Source organism: Phodopus roborovskii, unplaced genomic scaffold (genome assembly GCF_943737965.1).
Source record: "Phodopus roborovskii unplaced genomic scaffold, PHOROB, whole genome shotgun sequence".
NCBI lineage: Eukaryota > Metazoa > Chordata > Mammalia > Rodentia > Cricetidae > Phodopus > Phodopus roborovskii.
The window spans coordinates 15194578-15218920 of record NW_026126424.1 but is presented as its reverse complement, the minus strand read 5'-3'; the positions used below and the strand labels follow the sequence as shown (position 1 = coordinate 15218920).

Here is a 24343-nt window from a genome sequence, read left to right as displayed (position 1 = left end):
GGCAGCAAAGAAGTATTTTATTTCAAACAAAATCATTTAGGTTGTGATCATTATAAAGGCAGAAAAATTCTAACCACTTTGGCAAAACAAAGAAAAGAAAGCAGAATTACATTTGATACCAAGTTACCAAGGGATGAAGATGAACAAGTCATTCCTGAAATAGAAAAATAAGAAACTAATCCACAAATTAAATCAGACACAGATAAAAAGGGAAAGCAGAAATATGAGAATACAGTTATTTATGAAAATAATCTATTTCCCTTATCTAATAAATATATGTAATAATGGAAACAAAAAAAAGAAGAAAAGAAAATGACATGAGGAATTTATCACTTAAAAAGCCACTTAATAGAAGACCACATTACACATTCCTTTGAAATACATTTGTAAAAAATTTAAGATACAAATCACATTCCTAAACCCCAAAGAATCACTTTACGTAAATGAAGTACAGACATAGATCAATTTAGGGTCAAAGTCATTTTTAAAATATTGTTTTAAATCACAGCAAATTATGTCTTACAAGAAAAGAACAACAGACAGACATGTATATACAGTTGTTAAAGTATCAAACCTGAATCATGGTGCAGGTGTCACAAGTCACTTAAACAAGTGCTATTCACAGATACTTTGAGAGGATACTTAGTATCAGTTTGCTAGATCATGGATTTAAAGAGCAAAAGTTGAAACAACCAAAAGCTACAATTATAGTTATTCCGTAATTCTTAAAAAAAAAAAAAAAATCCTAATTTCAAGTATGTATCTAAAGTTGTAAATTATGGAAATGATCTCCATAAAAGTCAGGTATTTATTTGGTAATCAAGGCACATAGGACCAGATTGTGGTAAAGGTACATTTTCTTTGGCCCTATAACTTTAAGTATCTTGGAGATTCTTAAGATGACTTTCAATACAACATAAATACTTTTTATAAATTCAATGTAAAGATAGAAGTCAAATATTTTTATAATAAATGTTTAAATAGAATGTGTGATGCCAAAGCCTTTCTTTAAAAACAAAAAAACCAAAATTCAAATGGTAGTAGTGGTAGCACACATCTTAAATCCCAGCACTTGGAAGGCAGAGGCAGGCAGATCTTTGTGATTTGCTGGCCAGCCTGGGCTACATAGCAAGTTCCAGGCCAGCCATGGCTACAAAGTAAGACCCTGCCTCAAACACAAAGGGAAAGGAAACACCTCAGTCAAATGTCATTATACGAAATTTAAAGTCTACTAACATGATTTGTAAAAATAGTAAGCATTCTACTTAAATGTTCAGAGCAGAATGTCAATTAATTTCCTTTAAGAATTTCCTAATAGACTCTAGTTTAAATATCCAACTGTCTCTTCATTATATGAAATTCTGTGTCATTCCATAGAAACTGATGTAAACATTAAGGTATGCATTTTTAAACTACATAATCTATTATAAAAGTGACTCCAGCTTGAAGAGCATTGAGCACAGAGGTACTATGCTGCACTGTTGGGCCTGCTGGTGCATCAAGCTTTTTGCCACTTTAATGCAGGTCTCACTGGTATTCTTCCTCCATGAATTCACACATTCCATACTAGTGAAAATAGCTGAGAAATAACAGGTACACTTTTAAAAGCATCAAATTTAAATAATCCAAGCGTTATAAAAGCATGACAAAATCACACTACTGAACATCATCAAAACACAATGCATATTACATAAAAATTCACACAATCTAGGATACAAGCCCATTTTCCTCCGAAATGTGATTATCTCTTTATAAATTCTTAAATTATACATTCAACCCAATAACATTTTTAACTGACTAGGAAAGAAAAATATAAATGACACCTAATGAAAGATTTTCAGACACCTGAAATGTGTTATTATTTTAACAACCTTAATATCCAAAAACTTATTTGTATATATTTCTGTGGGGTCAAGACAGGAGTAGATAGATCTAAGTAACCATTAACTGTGAATCCACACGGTATTAGCACAGTTGCCCACACAATACTTATGTGAGCCGAACATGAATCTGTATTCATGAATTTTGTACATTTGTAAGATCTAGGTTACACTTAGTTGTAGGTCCTGGACATAGCTTGAATGTTATGGTGGCCTAACACCCACCAAGCTCCAAATGGAGTTATTCAATCACTGAAAACCATAAGCCTGGCATTCAGAAAACCTGGTATCATTCTGCCATCGCTGGTACAATAGCTTTAAACACTCTGTAATTTAAGTACTTTGATAATGAATGGACTTGGTTAATGTGCACTAACAAGATCAAAGAGCCAGTCCAAGTTAGCCAAGGGCACCTACCTTCCACTTCTTAATAGTACTACTTTTGAGTCTAACTCCATTTAACAAAAATCTATTAGAACTACCTAAAAAATAGTCATCTTCTTATAGGTTTGTATCTATTACAACAAACTTTTAAAATATATACAATATAAATGAAAAAATAAAGTAAAATATATCTTATATTCAATAGGTAATTCTGCATATAGTCAATAATTAAATAAATTATATTCCAAATATAGAATGCATTTTGCTTCCCGTTTAATTTTACTATTTCTAATATATTCTCTCTTTTGAATCAACTTATTAAATAACTCATAATTTGTAGCCTCAACACCAGTGTTAAAAGAAACAAAATCTACTATTTTAAAGCAAATGGTTGCTCCTTTCCAGCAGCACTCACAGGGACACAGAAAGGGAATCCAGAATGCTACCACCTCTTCCAGAAACATGATCAGAGTATTGCCAGGGAAATGGGCTTTTAAGACCTAAAATCTTCTAAACAGCCTTTGAGCTTAAAGTATAGTGCTACTAAAAATGTAGTAAGCTGAGCAGGGTGACCCATACCCTTAATCCCAGCACTCAGGAGGCAGAGACTGATAGATCTCTGAGTTTGAGGCCAGCCTGGTCTACATAATGAAACCTTACCTTAAAACAAAAAACAACAACAACAAAAAAGTAATACGATAGTAGGGAATGTCTGTAAGAAAGTCAGCTTGTTCTTGGTCCACTGATATGACTAGTACTATTTTTTTTTTTTTTTTTTGATTGTTGCTTCTGTCAACAGTTGGAGATTGGAGATTTAAAAAAATTCTACTGCAGAACAACAAAATTCTCCATTTCAAAACTATATATAGTATATGCTTCATAGAGAGTTTTCCACATGGAGATTAGACAGTAATCATTATTTTATTTTCAATTATTAAATGAGTACTTAGTCCCTTTAAATTAATTAAAAAGTTTTAATGGAAACACACAAATTCAATTTAAGGTAATAAGAATTTCATATATATATATATGTATAATGTATACATATATATATATGAAATACAACTGGAAAATGATGGGTAAAACTTCATTAGTGTCAAAGTCACTGGCTCCTCTAGTATATGAAGAACCTAACTGCATTCAGCTGTCTCAAAGCAGTAAATGGTCTAAAGCTATACATAAAGAAATAGATTCTCTCTACACTAAATTTAAATATGAATCAAACCCAGACTACTTCATCAAGCTTTATGTAACTAAACAAATAAAATTTAGCAATCCTTTGCTTAGCAATCTTCTGTATGAATATAAAAATCCCAGATACATGAAAATGGTTTTATATTATATTTGTTTGTTCACAGCTTATTATGGCAATTATAATCTTCCAACTTCAAACAGTCCATGTAATTTGATATATCTATACAGAAAGAGTAAGGTTAAGAACATGTGATAAGAATAAGGAGATCTGCCTTGCAAACATTGGCATTTGGGTTTGTGTGCTCTCACAAAGGCTGCACAACCAAAGTTCTGCAGCAACCAAAAGGGTGAAGTTGTTATGATCTCAGACTTCAGACCTCCTACCTGGATCCTCTAACCCTACTCCCTGGACATACTTCCAAGCTTGAGTTACCAGATGCTGTACACGTTTCATCCTGAAGCCTACACATTTTCAAATCATTTGAACAGTATGACCAGATTTAGCATGATGATATCTTCACAGAATCTGCAGAAATCCTTTGTGGAAGATTAATGTTGAGATTCCCAGGGCACCATCGTGAAAAACCAGTTAAAGATAGTACATGACTACGCTTTAATGGGATTTCCTGAAGGTTTGGGATCATAACCGTATAAGAAAGTAGCTGCTATTACAAGGATGGCTCCAAGGAAAAAGACGCTAAATTGGATGAAGAAAAAAGAAAAAAAAAGAAAAAGTCAGATTAAAAGCAAATTAAGTGCTTTCTACATATGTAATACAAAACAAATGCAATTTGGGAAAGAAACATTCCAGTAACAGTAATAAACGTGGAGTACATTCTATGTTCCAGGTGCTTGGCTAAACGCTTTCACCTTTGGGGAAAGGGTTTGGGGACTTTAAAACTAGGAGGTAGGTTCAGTCACTGGCATTGAGCTTCCACTCTCAACTACTGCACTGTTCTCAAGGGTGGTTCTCTCACCTGAAAGTGTGTTCTGTAAGGGATTCATTCAGTAATAAAATCCCTGGAGCTTTAAAAAACGGAAAAGCCTTGGTGGAGCTCGCCTTTAATCCCAGCACTGGGGAGGCAGAGGCAGAGGCAGGTGGATCTCTGTGAGTTCGAGGCCAGCCTGGTCGACAAAGCTAGTTCCAGGACAGGCTCCACAACAATACAGACAAACCCTGTCTCAAAAAAACCAGAAAACAAACCAAAAAAAAAAAGGAGAAGTTCATCCTTCATCCTCTTATGCTAAACTTAGGTGAATCCAGTCCAAACTCCAAGGAAATAATAACCAAAGCTCAGGCCCAATATTTACAAGATGTTTAACAGAAGGGAATCAGATCACATAGTTTCCTCTTGGTTTGATGTATGTAGAGATACAATCTACATAATAGAAACTGGATATAACCCAGACTAGCAATCATAATTTAATACGTATTTTTAAAATGGTACCAGAGGAATGGATTAGTCTTGGCTTTAAAGTTTCTATTAATGATTTGAAGTCATTACCCTCAACCTAAAAAAAGGACAGGAATCACCACCCTTCTTTACCCTTCCTATAAAAACAGAGGTTCGGCTTTGGTGTATTTGTTATGGGGTTCCACTATGTAGGCAAGCTAGTCTCAAAGCTCCTGCTGGAGCTAAAGATGTGGCAGTGTGGTCCATCCAAAATCATCCTCTACACTCTTAACTTGACTCCATGTACTTTTCCATGATGTTATGGTAGACACTAGTCCTCAACCACAATTCCCTTTCTCTCAACAAGAGTTTATTGATAATGATTCAGGTCTACTGTCCAAGACACACTCACTCCCCAAGAGTGAGCTATTTATCACATTGTGATTAATGAGTACATTATTTTCATATTTGTTACTCTGCTCACTTATGTACTCTTCATTGATTATGAACAGAAAATGTATCATACTCTGATTATTTCAATGATTCAAGCCCTCTTTAATTATATATATATATATGTATGTGTGTATGTATGTATGTATACACACACATACACACACTTTCATTGATACTCATGTCATAATTTCTCGTGTCTGGTTTTCTAGTCACTGTGACATTCTTGAACATAACATGTTTCATTTTTGCAGAATTCAAGAGTGACTGCAAGTACACGGTGGCCATTTAATAAATTTTTGGAAATGAATAAGCAGACCTAAATGGAATCATGGTAATACTAACAACAAAATAAGACATAAAGGAAAAAGTAAGAACAAGAAGGAAAAGTAAATAGAAAGGAATATTTACCTGGTTGGCACAAAATCTTGCAACCAAAAATAGGATATAACTGTTGACAATATTATGGATAAGGAGGTGGCAAATCCTTTTAAAATATTGTCTGCATACTTAATGACAGCAGCTATTACAAGTCCTCCAAGCGCCTATAAAAGTTGTAAGAGAGTGTTTTTTAAATGAACATAAGATTGCTTTTCCAAACGATTTTATTTAGCAAATGATTCATATGAACAGAAAACAATACACTTCCAGTTTCGTCTCATAGCCATCAACATGATCATCAAAGCAATCTACAGTTTACTGTGATAGAAATTGATCACGTTGCAAAAAGTGTATTTTCACCAATTCAATAATTAAGCACATGTTTGGACAGCTTAAGGACAAATACATATAAGATTTAAGTTTAAATAAAAAACTTTTTTTTTTTACACTACTTTTCCAACAGTCTTCTCCCTTTGTCTTCTTTAATTTTCTCTTCTCTCCATTCTAATCTACCTCTTCTGGCTGTCAGGGTGCATGGTTTGTGTTTTTTTTTGTTTGTTTGTTTGTTTTTTGGTTTTTTTTTTTTTTTTGCAGCACTATACACTCAACACCAAACCTACTGCACAGTAGATAAGTTCTCTACCACTGAGCTATCTCCACAGCATAGAAAGAACCTCCTACCAAATCATTCTCAAATTCTAGGTAGTGGCTACTTACAAATGGGAGGTGGGGGAAGCTGGACAGACAGCTGAGTTGATGATGGTGCCTGTTGCTCTTGTAGAAGACCTGGGTTTAGTTCCCAGCACCCATGTCAAACAGCTCACAACCATCTGTAACTTCAGTTCCAGGGTTCTGATGCCTCTTCTAACTTCTGCAGGCATTGCATGTACACAGTGCACACATATACACTCAGGCACACACATATACACATAAAATTAAATAAGTAAAAACCCCAAAACAACCAAATGTAATGAGTGATGGGTAGGTAGCTCTGTAGTAAAGTACTTGCCGAGTAGGTGTGAAGACACTAGTTTCAAGCCAAGCAACACACGCACACATTGGGCTTTGCTATACAAAAATCCAAAATCCTGAAAACATCCAAAATGTTCCAAAACCCAGCACTTCTTTGAGCACTGACATGAAGCACACATAGATGAAAAAGTCTACACCTGCCTCATTTGATGAGTCACTCATACAATGCCATGCACTCTAAACTGTATTAATATTACTTCCAGGCTATGTGCAGGTACACACAGAAAGCAAAATTTTGTTTAGACATGAGTCACAATCACAAGATATCTCATTATGTATATACAAAAGCCCCAAATCTCCCACCCTTCATTAAAACCCAAAACATTTTGCAAACAGATAATGGACACTTAATTTGTCTGGCCTGTTTTGTCTTCTACCAGATCCTAAACATCTGCTTCCAAATCAGGGGACCCACTCTAACTGCCTTTCTTTAATGATGGAAGTCTAATTTACAAAAGCCATTAGTTTTACTAGAAATTATGTCTGATTCCATATTTTGGGGAAATACTGTTATTCATCTATTTATCCCTGTTGGATCCTTCATACTGGTTATACCAACTTTTTTTTTTTTTTTTTTTTTTTAATGTTGCCCTTGAATAGGCAGTGGTGGCACACACTCAGGAGGTAGAGGTAGGAAGATCTCTGACTTTGAGGCCAGCTTGGTCTCAGAGTGAGTTCCAGCCACAGCTTTGTAGAGACCTTGTCTCAAAAAACAAAACTAAATATATTTTTTTTAAAGTTAAATATTTTTCAACTCTTTTAGCTCTATCTTAAAGGCAGTTTTCTCGTAACTATATAAAACATAATCACATCAGTTCTCTATGTTACTGTACCTTCACTTTAAATTTTCTCTAAATTTCTCCTCTGTGTCCTTTTCTCCTTTTATAAAAATGGAAGTAGCCTTCCTACATTTTTTAGAGACTGGGTTTCTCTGTGTAGCCCTGGCTATCCTGAAATTCTAGATCAGGCTGGCCTTGAACTCAGAGATCCACCTGCCTGCCTCTGCCTTCCCAAGTACTAGGATTAAAGGTATGTGTCACCCACCTTCCTACTTTTGAAGCACCACTATCCCTTCACACTTTCCTACTTTCCTATGACTTCAAATACCTCTATGAACATAGGCATTAAGAAAAATCACTTCTTCCTTAATTTTTATATTTTCCAGAATGTCAAAATGTGCTTTTGGAGATGAAATTATTCAACTTTTAAATAATTAAAACCATATTCACACTGAAAAAATTTGAAACGTTCTAACATGTAAATATGAAATAAGTTAAAACCTTGCATAATTATCTCTATGGGCTCCTCCCCTCTTTAAAGGGCTGGCCATGGCTTTTCTATGCAATGATAATTTCAACAGAAAAAGTGAAAGTTTACTCTTAGTTTTGACTATTAAGTTTTATTTGCTTGTTTGTTTGTTTGTTTGTTTGTTTTGAGACAGGGTATCTATGTAATCCTGGTGGTCTTGGAGTTTGCTATGTAGACCAGGCTGGCCTTGAACTCACAAAGACCCATTTGCCTCTGCCTCCAGAGTGCTGGGATTAAAGGTGCACGTCACTATGTCATGTAACTATTTAATTCTTAAACTTATATTTTCATGGAGCTTGAAAGATGATTCATTGATTAAGAGCAGTGGCTGCTCTTCCAAAGTATCTCAGTTTGCTTACCAGCACTCACTTTAGTGGCATACAACCATCTGTAACTCCAGTTCCAGGGGATCTGACCCCTCTTCTAACTAATATGGGCACCAAGCATATATTTGGTGAACATATATACATGCAGACAAAACACTAATATACATAAAAGAAAATAAATCTAAAAGTAACAACAACAATAATTAAACACTGGCATTTTCATAAGCATTGAACTGAAATACTATGGAGTTTTGTTCATGACCCCCTTTCAAAGTCAGTTTTCATTGAACATTAAGAAAAGCTATATTCTAACTTCCTGAGTAAAATAGATATGATGAAAATAGGAAGGACCCTACCCCTTAAAAACCAGCACACCACTAGCCACTTTAATTCTCTGTACTGAAGCAATATTCAGAGGCATTAAATAAAAGGCATATGCTTTACCTGTAGAACAACAACTATCCATGTCAGTTGATTATATCCCTGAAAAAATCCATTCTTTGATACCAATTCTCCATCATAAACATATACACCCATTAATCCAAATATACTTCCAAAGAAACCTAAAAGAAAGTAAAACATAGGTTTTAGGACAGTTTTCTGAGAAATTTTTGTTGACAGTCCTGTCTCCCCACCCTGCTCCAATTGGCAGGGTCTTGGTTTGCACTGGAGGCTACCCTGCAACTCAGCATGTAGCATGAGATGGGCTAGAACTCTTGTTCCTCTTGCCTCAGTCTCCCAAGTACTGGGGCTAGGGGCCTGCACAACTTAAGTTATTTCTTTTTAATGAAATTTGAATACTTTAAAAATATTTCACTCAGTCAGGCAGTGGTGGCACACACCTGCAATCCCAGAACTCAGGAAGCAGAGGCAGGCTGAACTCTGTGACTTAGAGGCCAGCCTAGTCTATAGAGCAAGTTCCAGGACAGCCCATGCTACAGGGCGAAACGCTGTCTTGAAAAAAAGAAAAAAGAAAATGGGAAATAGAAGAGACCTCCTGGGTAAACCGGGAGTAAGGTGGGGGGATGGGGGGGGGGCTGTACAGGAACTTGGGGGATCAGGTTGAGACAATGGGGTAGAGTAATTAAAGAGATGTCTTGATTGGGGGTGGCATTTCAGGGTTAGAGAGAAGCCTGGTGCCAAGGAAACTCCCAGGAATCCACAGAGATGACCCCAGCTAAGACTCCTATCAATAATGGAGAGGGTGAATGAACTGGCCTTCTCTTGTAATCAGATTGGTGACTACCCTAACAGTCATCATACAGCCTTCATCCAATAACTAATGGAAGCACATGCAGAGATCCACAGCCAAGCACAGGGCCAAGCTCCAGGAGTCCTGTTGAAGTGAGGGAAGAGGAACTGTATGAGCCAGGGGGATCAAGATCATGACTGAGGAACCCATGAAGACAGCTGACCTGAACTCATGGGAGCTGATGGACTCTGAACCAACAGTTAGGGAGCCTGTATGGGACCAACCTAGGTCCTCTACATGTGTATGACAGTTGTATAGCTTGGTCTGTTTGTCAGGCTCCCAGCAGTGGGATGAGGACCTGTCCCTGGCACTTGAACTAGCTTTTGGAAACTTATTCCCAGTTCTGGGTTGCCTCATCCAGTCTTGATGTGCCTGGGGGGAGGGAGGGAAGATTGGTCCTGCAGCAACTTAATGTGCCATGCTTGGGGGGGGGGGGTAGATGGGAGGCAGGGGAAGGGAACAGGAGAGGAGGAAGAAGAAATTGGGCGGTATGTAAAATAAAAGGGAAAAAATTTAATTAATAAAAAAATACATATTATAAAGCCTTTAAAACTTACCAAGTTGAATGTTTCTTATCCATACTGATTGTTTTGTTTCTTTTAAGATTTTCTCAAAATAAACTCCAGCAAAGCCACTTGAAAAACATGCTGTGAGAACTGCCATGAGGCCTACAAACTGTGAGCCAGTTGAAAGTTCCTTAGCATGCAGCTCTTGAGAATCTGAAGGCCACTGGATAAAAATAAAAACAATACTGAAGAGGGCATTGACATGGCTCAGTGTGTAGGGACACTTGCAGCCAAGACTGACAACCTGAGTCTGATCCTCGGGATACACATGGTGGATGGAGAGAACCAACTCTCACAAGCTGTCCCATGACCTCCACAAGCATAGCATGGTGCTGTTCCAGCAAAAGCACATATATGGAAGAAGGATAAGCTAAATCAAGCATAGTAGAAAGAGGAGCTTGTGGGAAGGGAACCACAAACACTGCAAGGAAAATAGTCCATCAGAAAATGAAAGACTGGAGGCTGGAGAGATAGCTCAAAGGTTAGAGCACTGGCTGCTCTTCCAGAGGTACTGAGTTTAATTTCCAGCAACCACATGGTGGCTCACAACCATCTACAGTGAGATCTGGTTCCCTCTTCTGGCCTGCAGACAGAACACTGTATGCATAATAGATCTAAAAAACAGAAAATGAAAGACTGTAATGTTACTGTACCCATATGATTTGTATATTACTGACCATGGTGTATCAACTGATACCTTCTAACTATTGTTACCCATTGTGGGTGAGTCCCCACTGGTCTCCTTTTTCAAACTAGCCCCTTTCTATTTTCATATCAGTTTTCTGAAATCTAGATTTCTCTCTCTCTCTCTCTCTCTCTCTCTCTCTCTCTCTCTCTCTCTCTCTCTCTCTCTCTCTTTCATGACTGGGTTTCTCTATGTATCCTGAGTGTACTGGAACTCACTCTGTCGACCATGCTGGCCTCAAACTCAGGGATCCACCTGCCACTGCCTCTCTAATACTGGAATTATAGGTGTGCACCACCAAGCACAGCCCTTAATCTAGATTTTTCAAATTCAAAAATATATTATTTGTTTGAGTCTACTCTAATTTGCTTAACACAATGGCCTCTAGTTCCATCTTTATGGATAATTTCCATCTTTATGGATAAATAAAACTTCATTGTGTATATATACCATATTTACATTATCCATTCACACAATGATGAACATCTAGGCTGATTCCATAACTATTGTGAACAACCCTGCAAAACAAATTAGTATCTCAGTAGTGTGTTCAAGCGTCTACTTTGAAATGGTATAGCTAGACCATATGGTAGTATTTTTAGTAATGGAGTAAGACGGTTCGGTAGGGAAAGTGCTCACTGTGCAAGCCTGACAACCAGAGTTCAATCTCTGTACCCTTCATAAAGGTGAAGGAGAGAAGTGACTCCATCAAGCTGTTCTTTAACTTCTACACAGGTAAAATTAGTATCTTCCCATGGAGGAATCTCCATACTATTTTCTAACTGGCTGCTCACAATTATAGCCCAACCAAAGGTGTACCAACATTGATTTCCACACCATTCCCACCAACATTTGCTGTTTGTTTTCCTGATAATAGCCACTCTTACTAGGGTGAAATAGAATCTCAGCATAGTTTTGATTTACATTTCCCTAACAGCTAAAGATGCTGAACATAGCTAAGTGGTAGTGTGCTTTTAATCCCAGCACTCAGGAGGCAAGGCTTTGGATCTCTGTGAGTTCAAGGCCAGCCTGGTCTACAAAGTGATTCCACGATAGCCAAGACTATATAAAGAAACCCTGCCTTAAAACAAAACAAAAAAGATGCTGAACATTTTAGGTCCATTTATTATCTATTTGTATTTCTTCTTTTGAGAACTATCTGCTATGCTCATTTGCCTGATTGGTGATAGGTTTGGGACTTTTGGTTGGTTATTGATTTTTTTTTATATAATTGGACATTAATCCTGTCTTATGAACTAGTAAACACCTGTTCCTCCTCTAAAGGAGTCTCTTCCATCTGTTGTTTTCTTTGTCAAGCAGCTTTTACATTTCATGTAATCACATTTGTCAATTCTTGCTACTGTTTCCTGGTTCATGCCATTAGCTATCTCTTAAGTACTGTCCCTGTTCCCTTTTAGAGTCTCTAAGGGTTCAAGGTTTAGGTTAGGAGCAGAGTTCAGTACTGGGTGAGACAGAGTGGGCTAGTCTTAGTTGTGTACTGTGGATGCATGTACATAGTTTGTGAGCACCATCTGTTGAAGGGGCTCCAATGTATGCTTTATAACCTTTGTTAAAAATCAAGTAGCTATAGCTATAGTTGCATGAGTTTCTTTCTGATACCTCTCTTCTCATCCATTCGCCTACAAGTCTATTTTTGTGCCAGTACCATGCTGTTTTTATTATCACAACTCTAAAGCATAATATGAAATCAGGTACTATGATACCGCCCACATTGCTTTGTGGATGGGGTGAAGGGCAGGTAGAGGCAGGATCTCACACTGTATCCTACATTAGCCTAGAATTCATGAGGTACCCCAAGATGGCCTCAAACTCATGGCAATTCTCCTGTCTCAGAGTACTAAGTGCTAAGATTATAAGCATGACTAGTATTGCTACTTTTACTTAGGGCTGATTTGGCTATACATGGTCTTTTGTGATTCCACATAAACTTTATAAGTTTCTATACAGTAGTAATTGAAATATTTCTCACTCATATTACCCACATATTAATAATTCTCCCCACAGGTGTGTTTTTGATTGGGGGGGGCTGGAAGAGGTTTTATTTAATTTATTCTTTGTCTTTCACATTTGTTTTTGGACCTAAAATATGATCAATTTTAGAGAAGATTCCATATCTAAGAATCTGTATTCCTTACCTTTAGACAGAATATTCTGGATCTCTATCAGACAAGTATGTTTGGTCTATTGTATGGTTTAATTCTCAAGTCTGTTGATTACTTTTGTTAATTATCTACCTATTGATGAGAGGCATTAAAGTCATAAACTTATTACATTTGAATTTCAATCTCTTTATGTCCAGTAGTGTTAAAATAATAATTTTCATAGTTACTGGAAACTTTTCAATATTAATAGGTGTTTGGGAGTGGGGGTGGAGGAGTAGACTAACATAGTCCAGGCTAGCTTTAACTCACAGCAATCCTCCTGCCTCAGCCTCCTAAGTGAAAGGATTGTAGGCATGTGCCACCATACAGGTTTAAACACTGTCTCAAAAATTACTTATTTTCATTTTTATGTGCATTTGCGTTTTTGCCTGTGTGTAAAACTGTGTAAGAGTGGTGGGACCCCTGGAACTACAGTCACAGACATTTGTGAACCACCATGTGACTGCTGGGAACGGAACCCGGGTCCTATGGAAGAACGGTCAGTATTCTTAACTACTGAGCCATCCCTCCAGCCCCCTTAAACATCTTCAACAATGAAAGATTCACTTCCTATTCAGCTTGCCTTTACTGCAACAACATGATAGTGGGGACTAATTCCTTGACTCTTACAACTGTCCCCTTTCTCCTTGGCCCTCTCCTATGTAACTCCCCAGTATGCTTTCTGTGAGGATAGAAATATTCTAGGTCTCTACTATTAGTGTAGCCTCTATCTTATGTGGCTACCAAACACACACACACACACACACACACACACACACACATACACGCCATACGAATAAACATACACAAAATAAAAAAGAATGCAAAAGTTAGGGACAACGACTCCATGAAGAATAAGGATAAGCAATCATTAGAAAGCTCTGAGAGCTAGAAAACACAGTATCAATAAAGATAGTAAGGGATTAGAGGATCACAAATCATCTCAGAGGTTCTACCACATTCTCATAAAATTTTTAGCTTCTTTCTTTTTTATATTGTCTTTTGTTTTGTTTTGGTTTTGAGACAGTTTCATTGTACCATGTCTTAATTTCTTAGATTGTTCCATTAAGAGCATTTGTTGCTCTTGCAAAGGATTTGGGCTTGGTTCTTGGTATCCACATTTTAGCTCACAACTATTTGTAACTCCAGTTCCAGGGGGTCTGACACATTCTGCCTTCCATCTAAAAATGGAGACACATATCTTTAGATCTAGCTCAGCAGTTAAGAGTGTGTGCTGTGCAATAACAAGGACCACAATTTGCGTCTGAAAACCCACATAACAGGCTGTGTAGCCTAAGCATACCTGTAAACAGCCCAGAAGAAGGCAGAAATAGGAAGCTCACTGGGGCTTGCTGGCTTCTCTACATATGAAAAGGTTCAGGAGGAGGCTCTGCCTTAAAAGAACTGGTAGAGAGTGATAAAGGGCACCCAATGCCCTCTCTTCTGGCCTCTACACATATATGCATACACTCATAGACATATACAAATACATTGAAAAAAAAAGTCAGGCCAGGCATGGTGGCACATGCCTATAATCGCAGCACTCAGAAGGCAGTCAGGAGAGTGACCAGAGTTTGAGGACAGACCCAGGCCAGCCAGGGCTACAACACATAACTCTGTGTGTGGTACTGAGGACCAAAGCAAGGCCCCTGCCAGTAAGCTATACCACAACCCAACTCTTCAGTCCTTTACTATGAAAAATTCATTCATATGTTTATATCACACATGCTCAATGCAGTATTTACTTACAGGGAACCATAAAAACTGTCAGTATTTACTTGCTTGAACAAGTAATGGAACCATAGTCTCCATGCAAATCAGGTTTTCAAACTGTGACAGAAATGAAAAACATACTTATCTTGAATAGTTACCTGCACAAAAGCAACTCCTGCCATCAGAATTATTAGGGAGAGCCACTGGTACACACCTAATTTTTTACCAAGCATAGACACAGAAAATAACGCTGTTGTAAGTATTTTCAACTGATATGTAACCTAAAAAAGAAAACAGCAGTATTATTAATGTTTGGATTTTTTGTGTGTTTTGTAAATGGGTGATTAGAAATATATCTTAAGTACCTGATAAGTGGCTGCATCTAGGTTTGACAGTGCCACATAGAGTAAATTATTCTGAAGAGTATATATCCCTGATGGAATAGCAAGCTTAAGTGTTTCCATGGGCTTATTAAGAATTTCATCATGCAGAACTCGATTCAGTGTTCTCACACTACACTCTAGAACAAACAAAATGGGGGAAAATCAGTCAACGGATGACACCTTCTGAATCTGGTCTCTGAGTGCTGGGAACAAGCCAGGGCTGTTTTTTGGTCTTCTTATCTTCTAGTGTACATATTATCTAGTCTCATCCTTGGCTTGAAGTACTTTGCAGGTATCTCCAACTTAACATGAACCCAAAAGAAGTCATTTGACTTATCTCCAAATCCGTCTTCTCTGTATTTTTTACTGTTATACCTACATGCACAGCCGCTTAATCTAAAAACCTACAAATCTTTTTTAAAACTGTATTGCCCTCTCTCCTGACCTTCACAGATATAATCTATTAGACAAGTCAGGTCAAATGTTGACCATTACTAACAATTAGAGATATGCAAATCAAAAGCACAGTGAACACGTCTTCATACCCACTAGAACAGCTGTAAGGAAGGGTGGGCAGAGACTGGAGCACAAGTCAGAGAACAGCCATTTGTCTGCTATGCATGAGGCTGTAGGCTTGAACACACACGATGAGAGAGAAAGAGAGAGGGAGGAGAAACAGCATGACAGGAAAAAAAGAAAAGAAGTGGTGAGAAAATGGAAAGTTCATACATTGCCAGCAAAAACATAAAATGGAAACCAGCAAGATGATCCAGCAGGTAGGTAAAGGTATTTGCTCCCAAGCCTGACAACCTGAGTTCAAGCTGCAGGATCCACACAATAGAAGGAAAGAAGTAACTCCTGTATGTAAGTCCTCTGACTTTCATACTTGCACAGTGGCACACCCATACCCTCGAAATGAATAAAATGTAATGAAAAAGTTAATAAAACAGAATGGTACAGATACTGTGGGGAAAGTTTGGTAATTCCTTAAAAAGTAAACAAAGATTTCTAGTAAGATGACTCAGTGGGTAATGGCACCTGCCACCAAATCTAATGGCCTGCATTCAATTCTTGGGACTCATATGATATTAGAACAAAACAGTTTCTCACAAGTTGTCCTTTGACATATATACACATGTCATGGTACATGCACACCCACCACATACATACGTGCAGTACATTTCTTTAAAAGAACAATCAGATGACAATGACCCAGCAATTCTGCTTTGGAGGAGGGAGGGTAAATACATATGCCTCCAAAATCAAAGCAGAAACTCCAACAGATACTTGCACAGCTATTACAGAATCAACTACTGTTCATTCCAACATGGTTCATGACAGTCAAACATATAACTAACCAGTGTCTCCTGACATATGACTAAGAAACAATTATACAGTGAAATAGTATTAAAAAAAAAACAAAATTCTGAAACATAAGCTTTGAAAATGTTATGCTAGTGAACTAAGACAGACAAACAAGAACTGCATTGTATGACATATGTAAATTCAGAAGCAGAAAAGGTGAGTGGGGAAATTACTCCTTAACGGTCACAGACTTTCTATTCAGTATATTGAGAAAGTTTTAGAAATTGTGACAGATGTACAACATTGTGAATGTAAAAATACACTGTTACAATGGCAAAGCTTTACATACATGTGAACATACACATTTGCACACACGTGCACACACACACACACACATCACAGCTTAAAATTAAAGTCAGGTAACACCCACTTATAAATCTAGCACACAGAAAATTAAGAAGTATGATCAAGAAATTGAAGCCAGCTTGAATGACATAACAAGGCACTGTCTCAAGAAAGAAAAAAATTCACAATTGAATACCCCAAAACCTGTCTGCCAAAGGCTAAATTGAAGCTGGAATGTACCCCAGTGGTAGAGCAAGTGCTGAGCATATGCTTAGGACATGTAAAGCCCAATGCTCAACCTTGACCAGCAAAAAACAATGGTACTGTTCATAAATTATATCCCAATGAAACTCTATTAAATGTACCGAATGAATGACTCACTGCTGCATTTGTCAATGGAACTAGAAAAAAGTCTTTAGTAAAAAATTATTGTGAACTCTCTATAATTTGAACAAAAATTTTGAGAAGTAACTTTTTCTCAAATTAATCAACTTTGAATGCAATTGGATTAATATGCATAGCATTAACTAGGCATGAATCATGTTACACACTGAACAGAATGGCTTTAGTGCCACAAGGTGGTGGTGGCACACACCTTTAATTCCAGCATTCAAGATGCAGATGCAAGCAGATCTGTGAGGATCTATGAGAGATCTAGGCCAGCCTGGTTTACAGAGCAAGTTCCAGAACAGCCAGGGCTACACAGAGAAACTATCTCAAAAACAAACAAATACCAGAATGCCTAGTGTGTGTGTGTGTGTGTGTGTGTGTGTGTGTGTGTGTGAGAGAGAGAGAGAGAGAGAGAGAGAGAGAGAGAGAGAGAGAGAGAGGAGAGAGGAGAGAGAGAGAGAAAATGGCTGTTTTCCTCAGTGGCTCTTTACCTTATTTTAGTCAAGGTCTCTCAATGAACCTCAAACTTGTCAAGTAGGCTCCTCGGTCCTCCTATCTCTGCCTCCCAGTATTAAAATGACAAACTTATACTGCCACACCCAACTGGTTATATGAGTGCTGAAGATCCAAACCTCACACTTGCATGGCAAGCATTTTACCAGCTGAGCTCTCTTCCTGGGCTCTGTCTTAATGTGTTTTTTTTAAATATTGAAATGTTTTAGAGAATTTAAATAATGTGTAGAAAAATTAAATAATGCAAGAAATTAAATCTGCAGTTACAAATATATTTACATATATAGATGTGTGTGTGTGTGTGTGTGTGTGTGTGTGTGTGTATATATATATATATATATGTATATATATATATATATAATTAAATAAAGTAAAAGCAAAATTCTCCCTAGATACTTACTACTGTCTTTGTAGACTAAAAAGATGCAGGCCATTATCTTCAAAAATTCAGCCACAACCACTGCTGTAGAAGATAGGTAACGAGGACCCTCCTCTTTTAAAGTCCTAGAATAACGCATCGTTAGAACCAAACTGGTAGTCTGAAACACCAAAATTCCCAAGGAAAGATACTTTAGGTTGGCAGACATTGTTTTCTCTTCATTTGCCTGAAAAACAAAATAAACAGAGAAAGTTAATCAATATTCTGTATTTAAAAATACAGAAACTACTATCCAACAAGAGATGGTGGTTCAAAGCAAGCTGATACAAGCATCCTCTTTTTTTCTAATTGCAACCAAAAGCTTGGACCAAAGACAAAGGCACTTCCCAGAAAACTCAAGCTGTTTTCTACCAAGTGCTATAGTACCACATAATTCGGAACTGACAACAGTGACTAGAACAGCCAACAGCTGAGGGAAAGACAGCTGTCCTAAAAACTGTTACCATTCCAGCTGAATAAACTGTAGGGGGAAGCCTTGTTAACTCTCAGCACCTGAACCAATGAGACCAGAGGAGTCAACCCCTCCCTCTCCCACTAGAATCTACAGAGACTATTTGAGAGACTAAGCTAGGGGAATCACTTAAGCCTAGGAGTTCAAGGTCAGCCTGGGCAACTTACTGAAGTTCAGTCTCACAAAAAAAGAAAGAAGGAAGGGATTCTTTGAAAGGAAGGAGGAGTAGGAAAGAGATCGCAGAACGGAAAAAAGATACCATGAAAAAACTTTTTTAAATGGACATATTAATACCAGGCAAAAATCTTACATTAAAATTACTTCTAGACTTGAAGGAAATTTCATAGTAATAAAAGAATGAAGCATTTACCTAAATTGTTCTACTATTAATAAAAACTTGGGAGTCAGATATTGGGATACAAACCTGATAGATGAGGAAAGCAACAGAGGAACTAGCTGATCCTCTCTTTCCACCCTTCCAGATTGAAAAGGCTGCAAATCTCTCCAACACCCCCTTCCCCACCTCTTCCTGTGCCTCTCTATCTGGGCCCTCCAAAAGCTCTATGGCTAATTTTGATTAGGGAGTCATGGGCTCTGCCCCTTGATTCAAGGTTTAACTTTATTAACTGCCTTGGAGTGTCACTGCAATCAAATATCACACAACAAAAGGAAGCTAAAGTGATTATAAATGCATATATACCCAATCACAGTAGCCTCAAAACACATAAAACAAAATGAATAGAAACAAAAGAAAAATAGAGAAATCCAGTCATAACTAAAAATATGTAATCTACTTTTCTTAAAAAATGGTAGAATGTGAAAAAATTCAATAAAGACCTAGAAGGTTCCAACAATTCTATCAACCACCATAATCACAGTAAACATGGAGACCATCCACTCAGATCTTCCAAGGAACAGTTTAAGCATAGTTGCCAGTGTTTTCCACCCCAGATCTTAAACCTTTTGCCTCAGAATGATCTAAAGATACAATACAATCTGGAACAAAACCCCTATAGCCTTCTGTGGAGGGCCAAATAAGAACAGCCCCCATAGGGTTATATATTTGAATGCTTAGTCAGTGGGGAGTAGCACTATTTGAGAAGGATTAGGAGGTGTGGTTAGTATTCAGGCATCAGTACTGGCCTGTCCTTGGGGTGCTGACAGAATACACCCTCAGCTGCAGCCACTAAGAGCACCACCTGTGCACATTCACTATGCTCCAGTTCCAGGGAACCTAACACCCTCTTCTGGACCCTGTAAGCACCTGCATTCACACATATACACAAATGTACACATCACAATTAAAATAAGAATTTAAATCTCTTTTAAATCTTTTAAAATATCACCTATGGGACAGAGAGAAGGCTTGGGAATTAAAAGTGCTGTCAGGATAAGACTGATGATCCAAGTTCAATCCTGGGAATCAAGGTATCCATTGATTCACATCTGTAATTCCCATGGCCAGATGGGAAGCAAAGACAAGAGAATCACCCAGATGTTCACTGGCTAGCTAGGCTGGAGTAATCAGGATGGCAGCAGAATAAAGAGATCTTGCCTTGACAAGGAAGGAGAGACTAAATTCCTTATAGTTGGCCTACGATCTTCACATTCATACCATAGATCACGTGTGCCCACAGATACACATATACACATGCATGCACAAATATAATAAATTATATAAATACAATTTTTGAAAACAATATATGCTATGTAACTCCATTTATATAAAATTCGCAAAGAAGCTAAACTAATCAATAGATACAAACTTAAGACTGCCTACAATGAAGAATTAGGATTGAGAGCTGACTCCAAAGACATAATGAAGAGTTAATTCTATTGTGATGAAGATATTCTAGGTAGTAATTATATAATGATATTGATTTACCAGAAATCATTGGACTGCATTAAAGTAGGCACATTTTATTACAAGTAAATTAAACTTCTATTAAACCTAGTTTAAAAAATGAGTGGTCAGGCCACAAATGAATGACTACATTCCTCACCATGGTTTCTTGTTAGCATTAGCTCTGCCTCTGGTACCTCTGGATTAATGCCAGCCATGTTGTGTTACTATGGTTTTCATACAATTGTCTTTCCATGACTCCATCTTCCTCAAATTCTCTAAATCTGTATGAACTTTCTGGAGTATTATTTCTTTTGAACTCTCACAGCCAAGCTATTGAGGTACTAGATAAATGACTACCCTACAACTACTATTAAAATAGTACACAGTCAAGCAGATTCAGCAATCATTACTAGTCTCTACATTAGGCTAAGTACCACACCTATAGAGAAAACTACCCCCTTAAACATGCTGTCATTATTATTTAAGTGTATGGGTATTTACCTGCATATAGGTCTATATACCATGTTTGTCAAGTGCCTGCAGAGTCCAGAAGAAAGCAGTGGATCCTCTGTAACCATGTAAGCTGCTATGTAGGCACTTGGATGAGAACCCAGGTCCTCTTGTGAGTAGTGAGTGCTCCTAACCAATGAACCATCTCTCCGGCTCTGAGAAAACTATTCTTGAAGAAAATTTGGCAATTTCTACCCACTTCTAAAAATATACTCCAAACATGAACAAATGCTACATTATAAGGGTAAATTTTTTAATAATGAAAAACATATGTTCACCACTAAATATATATACATAAATCACTGGAGATATTATCATAAGCATTTTATTTGAATTTCAGAGACAAAAATTAAACAGTATACTTCTTTGCTACATAAATGAATCGTCTCACAGGAACAAGTACAGAGACTTCTTTATTAACCCTCTGCCTCACTTCTAGAAGGCAAAAAAAAAAGTCCTAATGTGAAATTCAAAGACAGCATACTACAGGTGGTTCATACTCAAGAACAACATCTAATTTAACCTCCTCATGGTAAAAGTAAAAAATAAATATGTATATTTATATGTGTACATATATACACATGTGTACATTTAATTATTTATATACTGGATTTATATCGGATCTATATTATGTAATTTATATAGAGAGAATTTTCACAATGTAGAAAGACAAAAATCAATTTAAAAATTGACAAAAGGTATTTAACCAATAATAAAGACAAATGAACCAGTAAAGAAAAGATGTCTGATATTGCAGACATAAAAATTAAAACTGAAATAAGCTATACCCTATTAGAACTGCTAAATTTGGGGGAGTGGGAAATAACATTTAGAAATAGCACTTTAGAAGTAGATCATGCATTAGAAACTATCTAAGGCAACTGACTGTCATTTTAAAAGGGAATAAAATAATGAAGTCTGAAAACTTGGTCACATAATTAGATATTAGAAACATCAACTCACGTACTTAATAGCTTTCTTGACTCATACTACACACTACTGCAAAATGCTAGGGCACTATGGTGCCTTTCTCTCTGCACGGAGAGGAAGTTGCTACCCATCCCAGAAAATATCAAAGGGTGATTTCAAATATGTTCAAGGAAGTCAGTTATGTACTTATTCTATGCTACCAAGATCATTAATACATCAATTTTAATAACTATGCTCCAATTTATTAGCAGTTTCTGGCCAGGCATGGTGGTACATGCATGTAATCCTAACACTTGGGGGTAAGTGGCAAACCACCACAAATTCAAGAACAGCTAGCTGGTTTGTATCGAGTTCCAGCCCACCCAGGGATACATAGTTAGGTTCTGTCTCAATAAATAAAGAAGTTTCTAAACAAGTATGTACTTTCACAATTTTGCTTTTCCATTCCCAAACATCTGTATACACATTCTCAAATATAGGGCTTGGTAGTGTTTCAGTCTCTCACTTTTAACCACAGTGACGTGTTGGCAACCACACAGCTCCTACCTCTCAAATACTTTCTGTCCTCTGGGCAGGAAGTATTTCTAGGTTTGGCTAGGCCTTCTTATAGACCTGCCCTTCCTTTTTGTTTGGATTGATCACACTCAGGCCCAGGTGCAGGTCAGTTCTTTATCACTGAGTTACACTCCCAGCCCTCATCAATAAACCTTGCACTTGCTTACAATTGTCATATTTCATCTGAATTGCTGAGTACATTTAGTATGTATAAAGTTGAGTTTATTACTTTTAAATCTCTTAAGGGAAAATATACAACACTACTTCACTGATCTAAATTCCATTCATTTAGATTCAACAGGTTCAGATGGTGGCTTGATCAGAACTTTCTTTTACATTTGGAACACAAATGTATTGACTTATTTCAAAGTCAAAGAGAGTCTCAGTAATTATTTAGTAGTCTTCAGAAAAAAATGGAAGGCTAGAAACATCAGCTAAGTGATACAGCACTTGCCTAGTATGTTTATATGAGGTCCTGGATTTGATCCAAAGGAGTGCACAAAAAGAAAGGAAGGGAGAAAGGGAGGGAAGGATAGAGGGAAGGAGGAAGGGAGGAAGGGGAAGGGGAAGGGGAAGGAAAGGAAAGGAAAAATGGCTTTTCAAATATACTAGAGACCAGGCATTGTGGTACATGCCTTTAAACCCAGCATTTTGGAGGTAGGCAAACAGATCTGAGTTCAAAGGTAGCCTGATCTCCATAGTTACACAGCCAGCTTCAGGCCAGTCATGGCTAAATAGTGAGACTCTGTTTCAAAAAAAAAAGTACAAAACAACAAAACCACAAATATACTAGAACCTACAATTTAAATATATTTACATGGTAATTATGTCCTTCATTATCATTAAAGTAGTTCCTTTAGAATCATAATGAGATTGATAACTACCTTATATGTTCTCATCTAGTAGCTGATGGAAACAGAAGCAGACACCCACAGCTAAACACTGAGCTAAACTCCTGGAATCCAGCTGCAGAGAGGGAGGAGTCAAAGGGGTCAAGACCAGGCTACAGAAACCCACAGAGACAGTTGACCTGAACAAGGAGGAGCTAATGGGCCCCCAGACTGATAGCTGGGAAGCCAGCATGGGACTGACTCAGACCCCTTGAACATGGGTCTCAGCTAGAAGGCCTGGGCAGTCTCAGGGAACTCTGACAGTGGAACCAGCATGTATCCCTGGTGCACAAAAGGACTTTGGGAGCACATTTGCCATGGAGGGATATTCCCTTAACCTAGAGGCAAGAGGACCTAGTCCCTACTCCAAATGACTTGATAGATTTTGATGATCCTTCCTGGAAGGCATCACCCTACCTGTGGAGTGGGGGTAGGGGTGGGGAATGGGATGGGAGGAGGTGGGAGGCATGTGAGGGAGGGAGGGACAGGGAACTGGAATCGATATGTAAAATAAGAACAAATAATAAATAGAAAAAAAAAAGAATCCAAAGATCCTTGTTTTACAAAGATTTGACAAGCAATTCGAAGTCACCACAAGTGTTAAGACAATAGTTACACATTAGAGGACTGGTTAGTGGTGTACTTCAGCATTACACTCCCTGCCCAGCATGCATGAAGCTGTGGTTTAATTCCCAGCACTGTAAACACACATGCTGCCATAAAGCATGTACATCATTACAATATTACTGTTTACCACCTTCCCCCAAATTAATCAGGATTACTAAGATATTGGCTGTAGATATGATCATAAATTGAATCATAGATTTTTTTAATTTCTGAAATACTCATATACACTGCTAGACATAATGACACATGTTTTGAATCCCAGCTCTTGGGAGGCAGTGGTAGGAGGATCTCTGTGAATTTGAGGCCAGCCTGGTCTACATAGCAAGTCCTAGGACAGTTGGGACTACATAAGAGAGACCCTGTCTCAAGACAAAAACAAAACTATCACATACCAATCATTTCTATTCATCCTTTTAGATAGGCCCTTATAGA

General features: G+C 37.5%; 1 protein-coding gene across 3 annotated transcripts in view; it reads right to left on the bottom strand.

Moving 5' to 3' along the window:
- The window catches only part of Slc35a3 (solute carrier family 35 member A3), a 35537-nt gene continuing 11194 nt past the window's right edge, over positions 1-24343 (bottom strand). For 2 of the 3 annotated variants that reach the window (XM_051185612.1, XM_051185611.1), the window contains exons 2-8: positions 18064-18268; positions 15093-15247; positions 14886-15008; positions 10159-10330; positions 8794-8912; positions 5714-5847; positions 1-4155 (exon numbers count right to left, since the gene is read on the bottom strand). In XM_051185612.1, the coding sequence (XP_051041569.1) occupies positions 4065-4155; positions 5714-5847; positions 8794-8912; positions 10159-10330; positions 14886-15008; positions 15093-15247; positions 18064-18250 (981 nt within the window). In that variant the 5' untranslated portion in view covers positions 18251-18268 and the 3' untranslated portion in view covers positions 1-4064. The remainder of the gene's footprint in view (positions 4156-5713; positions 5848-8793; positions 8913-10158; positions 10331-14885; positions 15009-15092; positions 15248-18063; positions 18269-24343) is intronic. The other variant, XR_007834611.1, reaches the window with a different exon arrangement.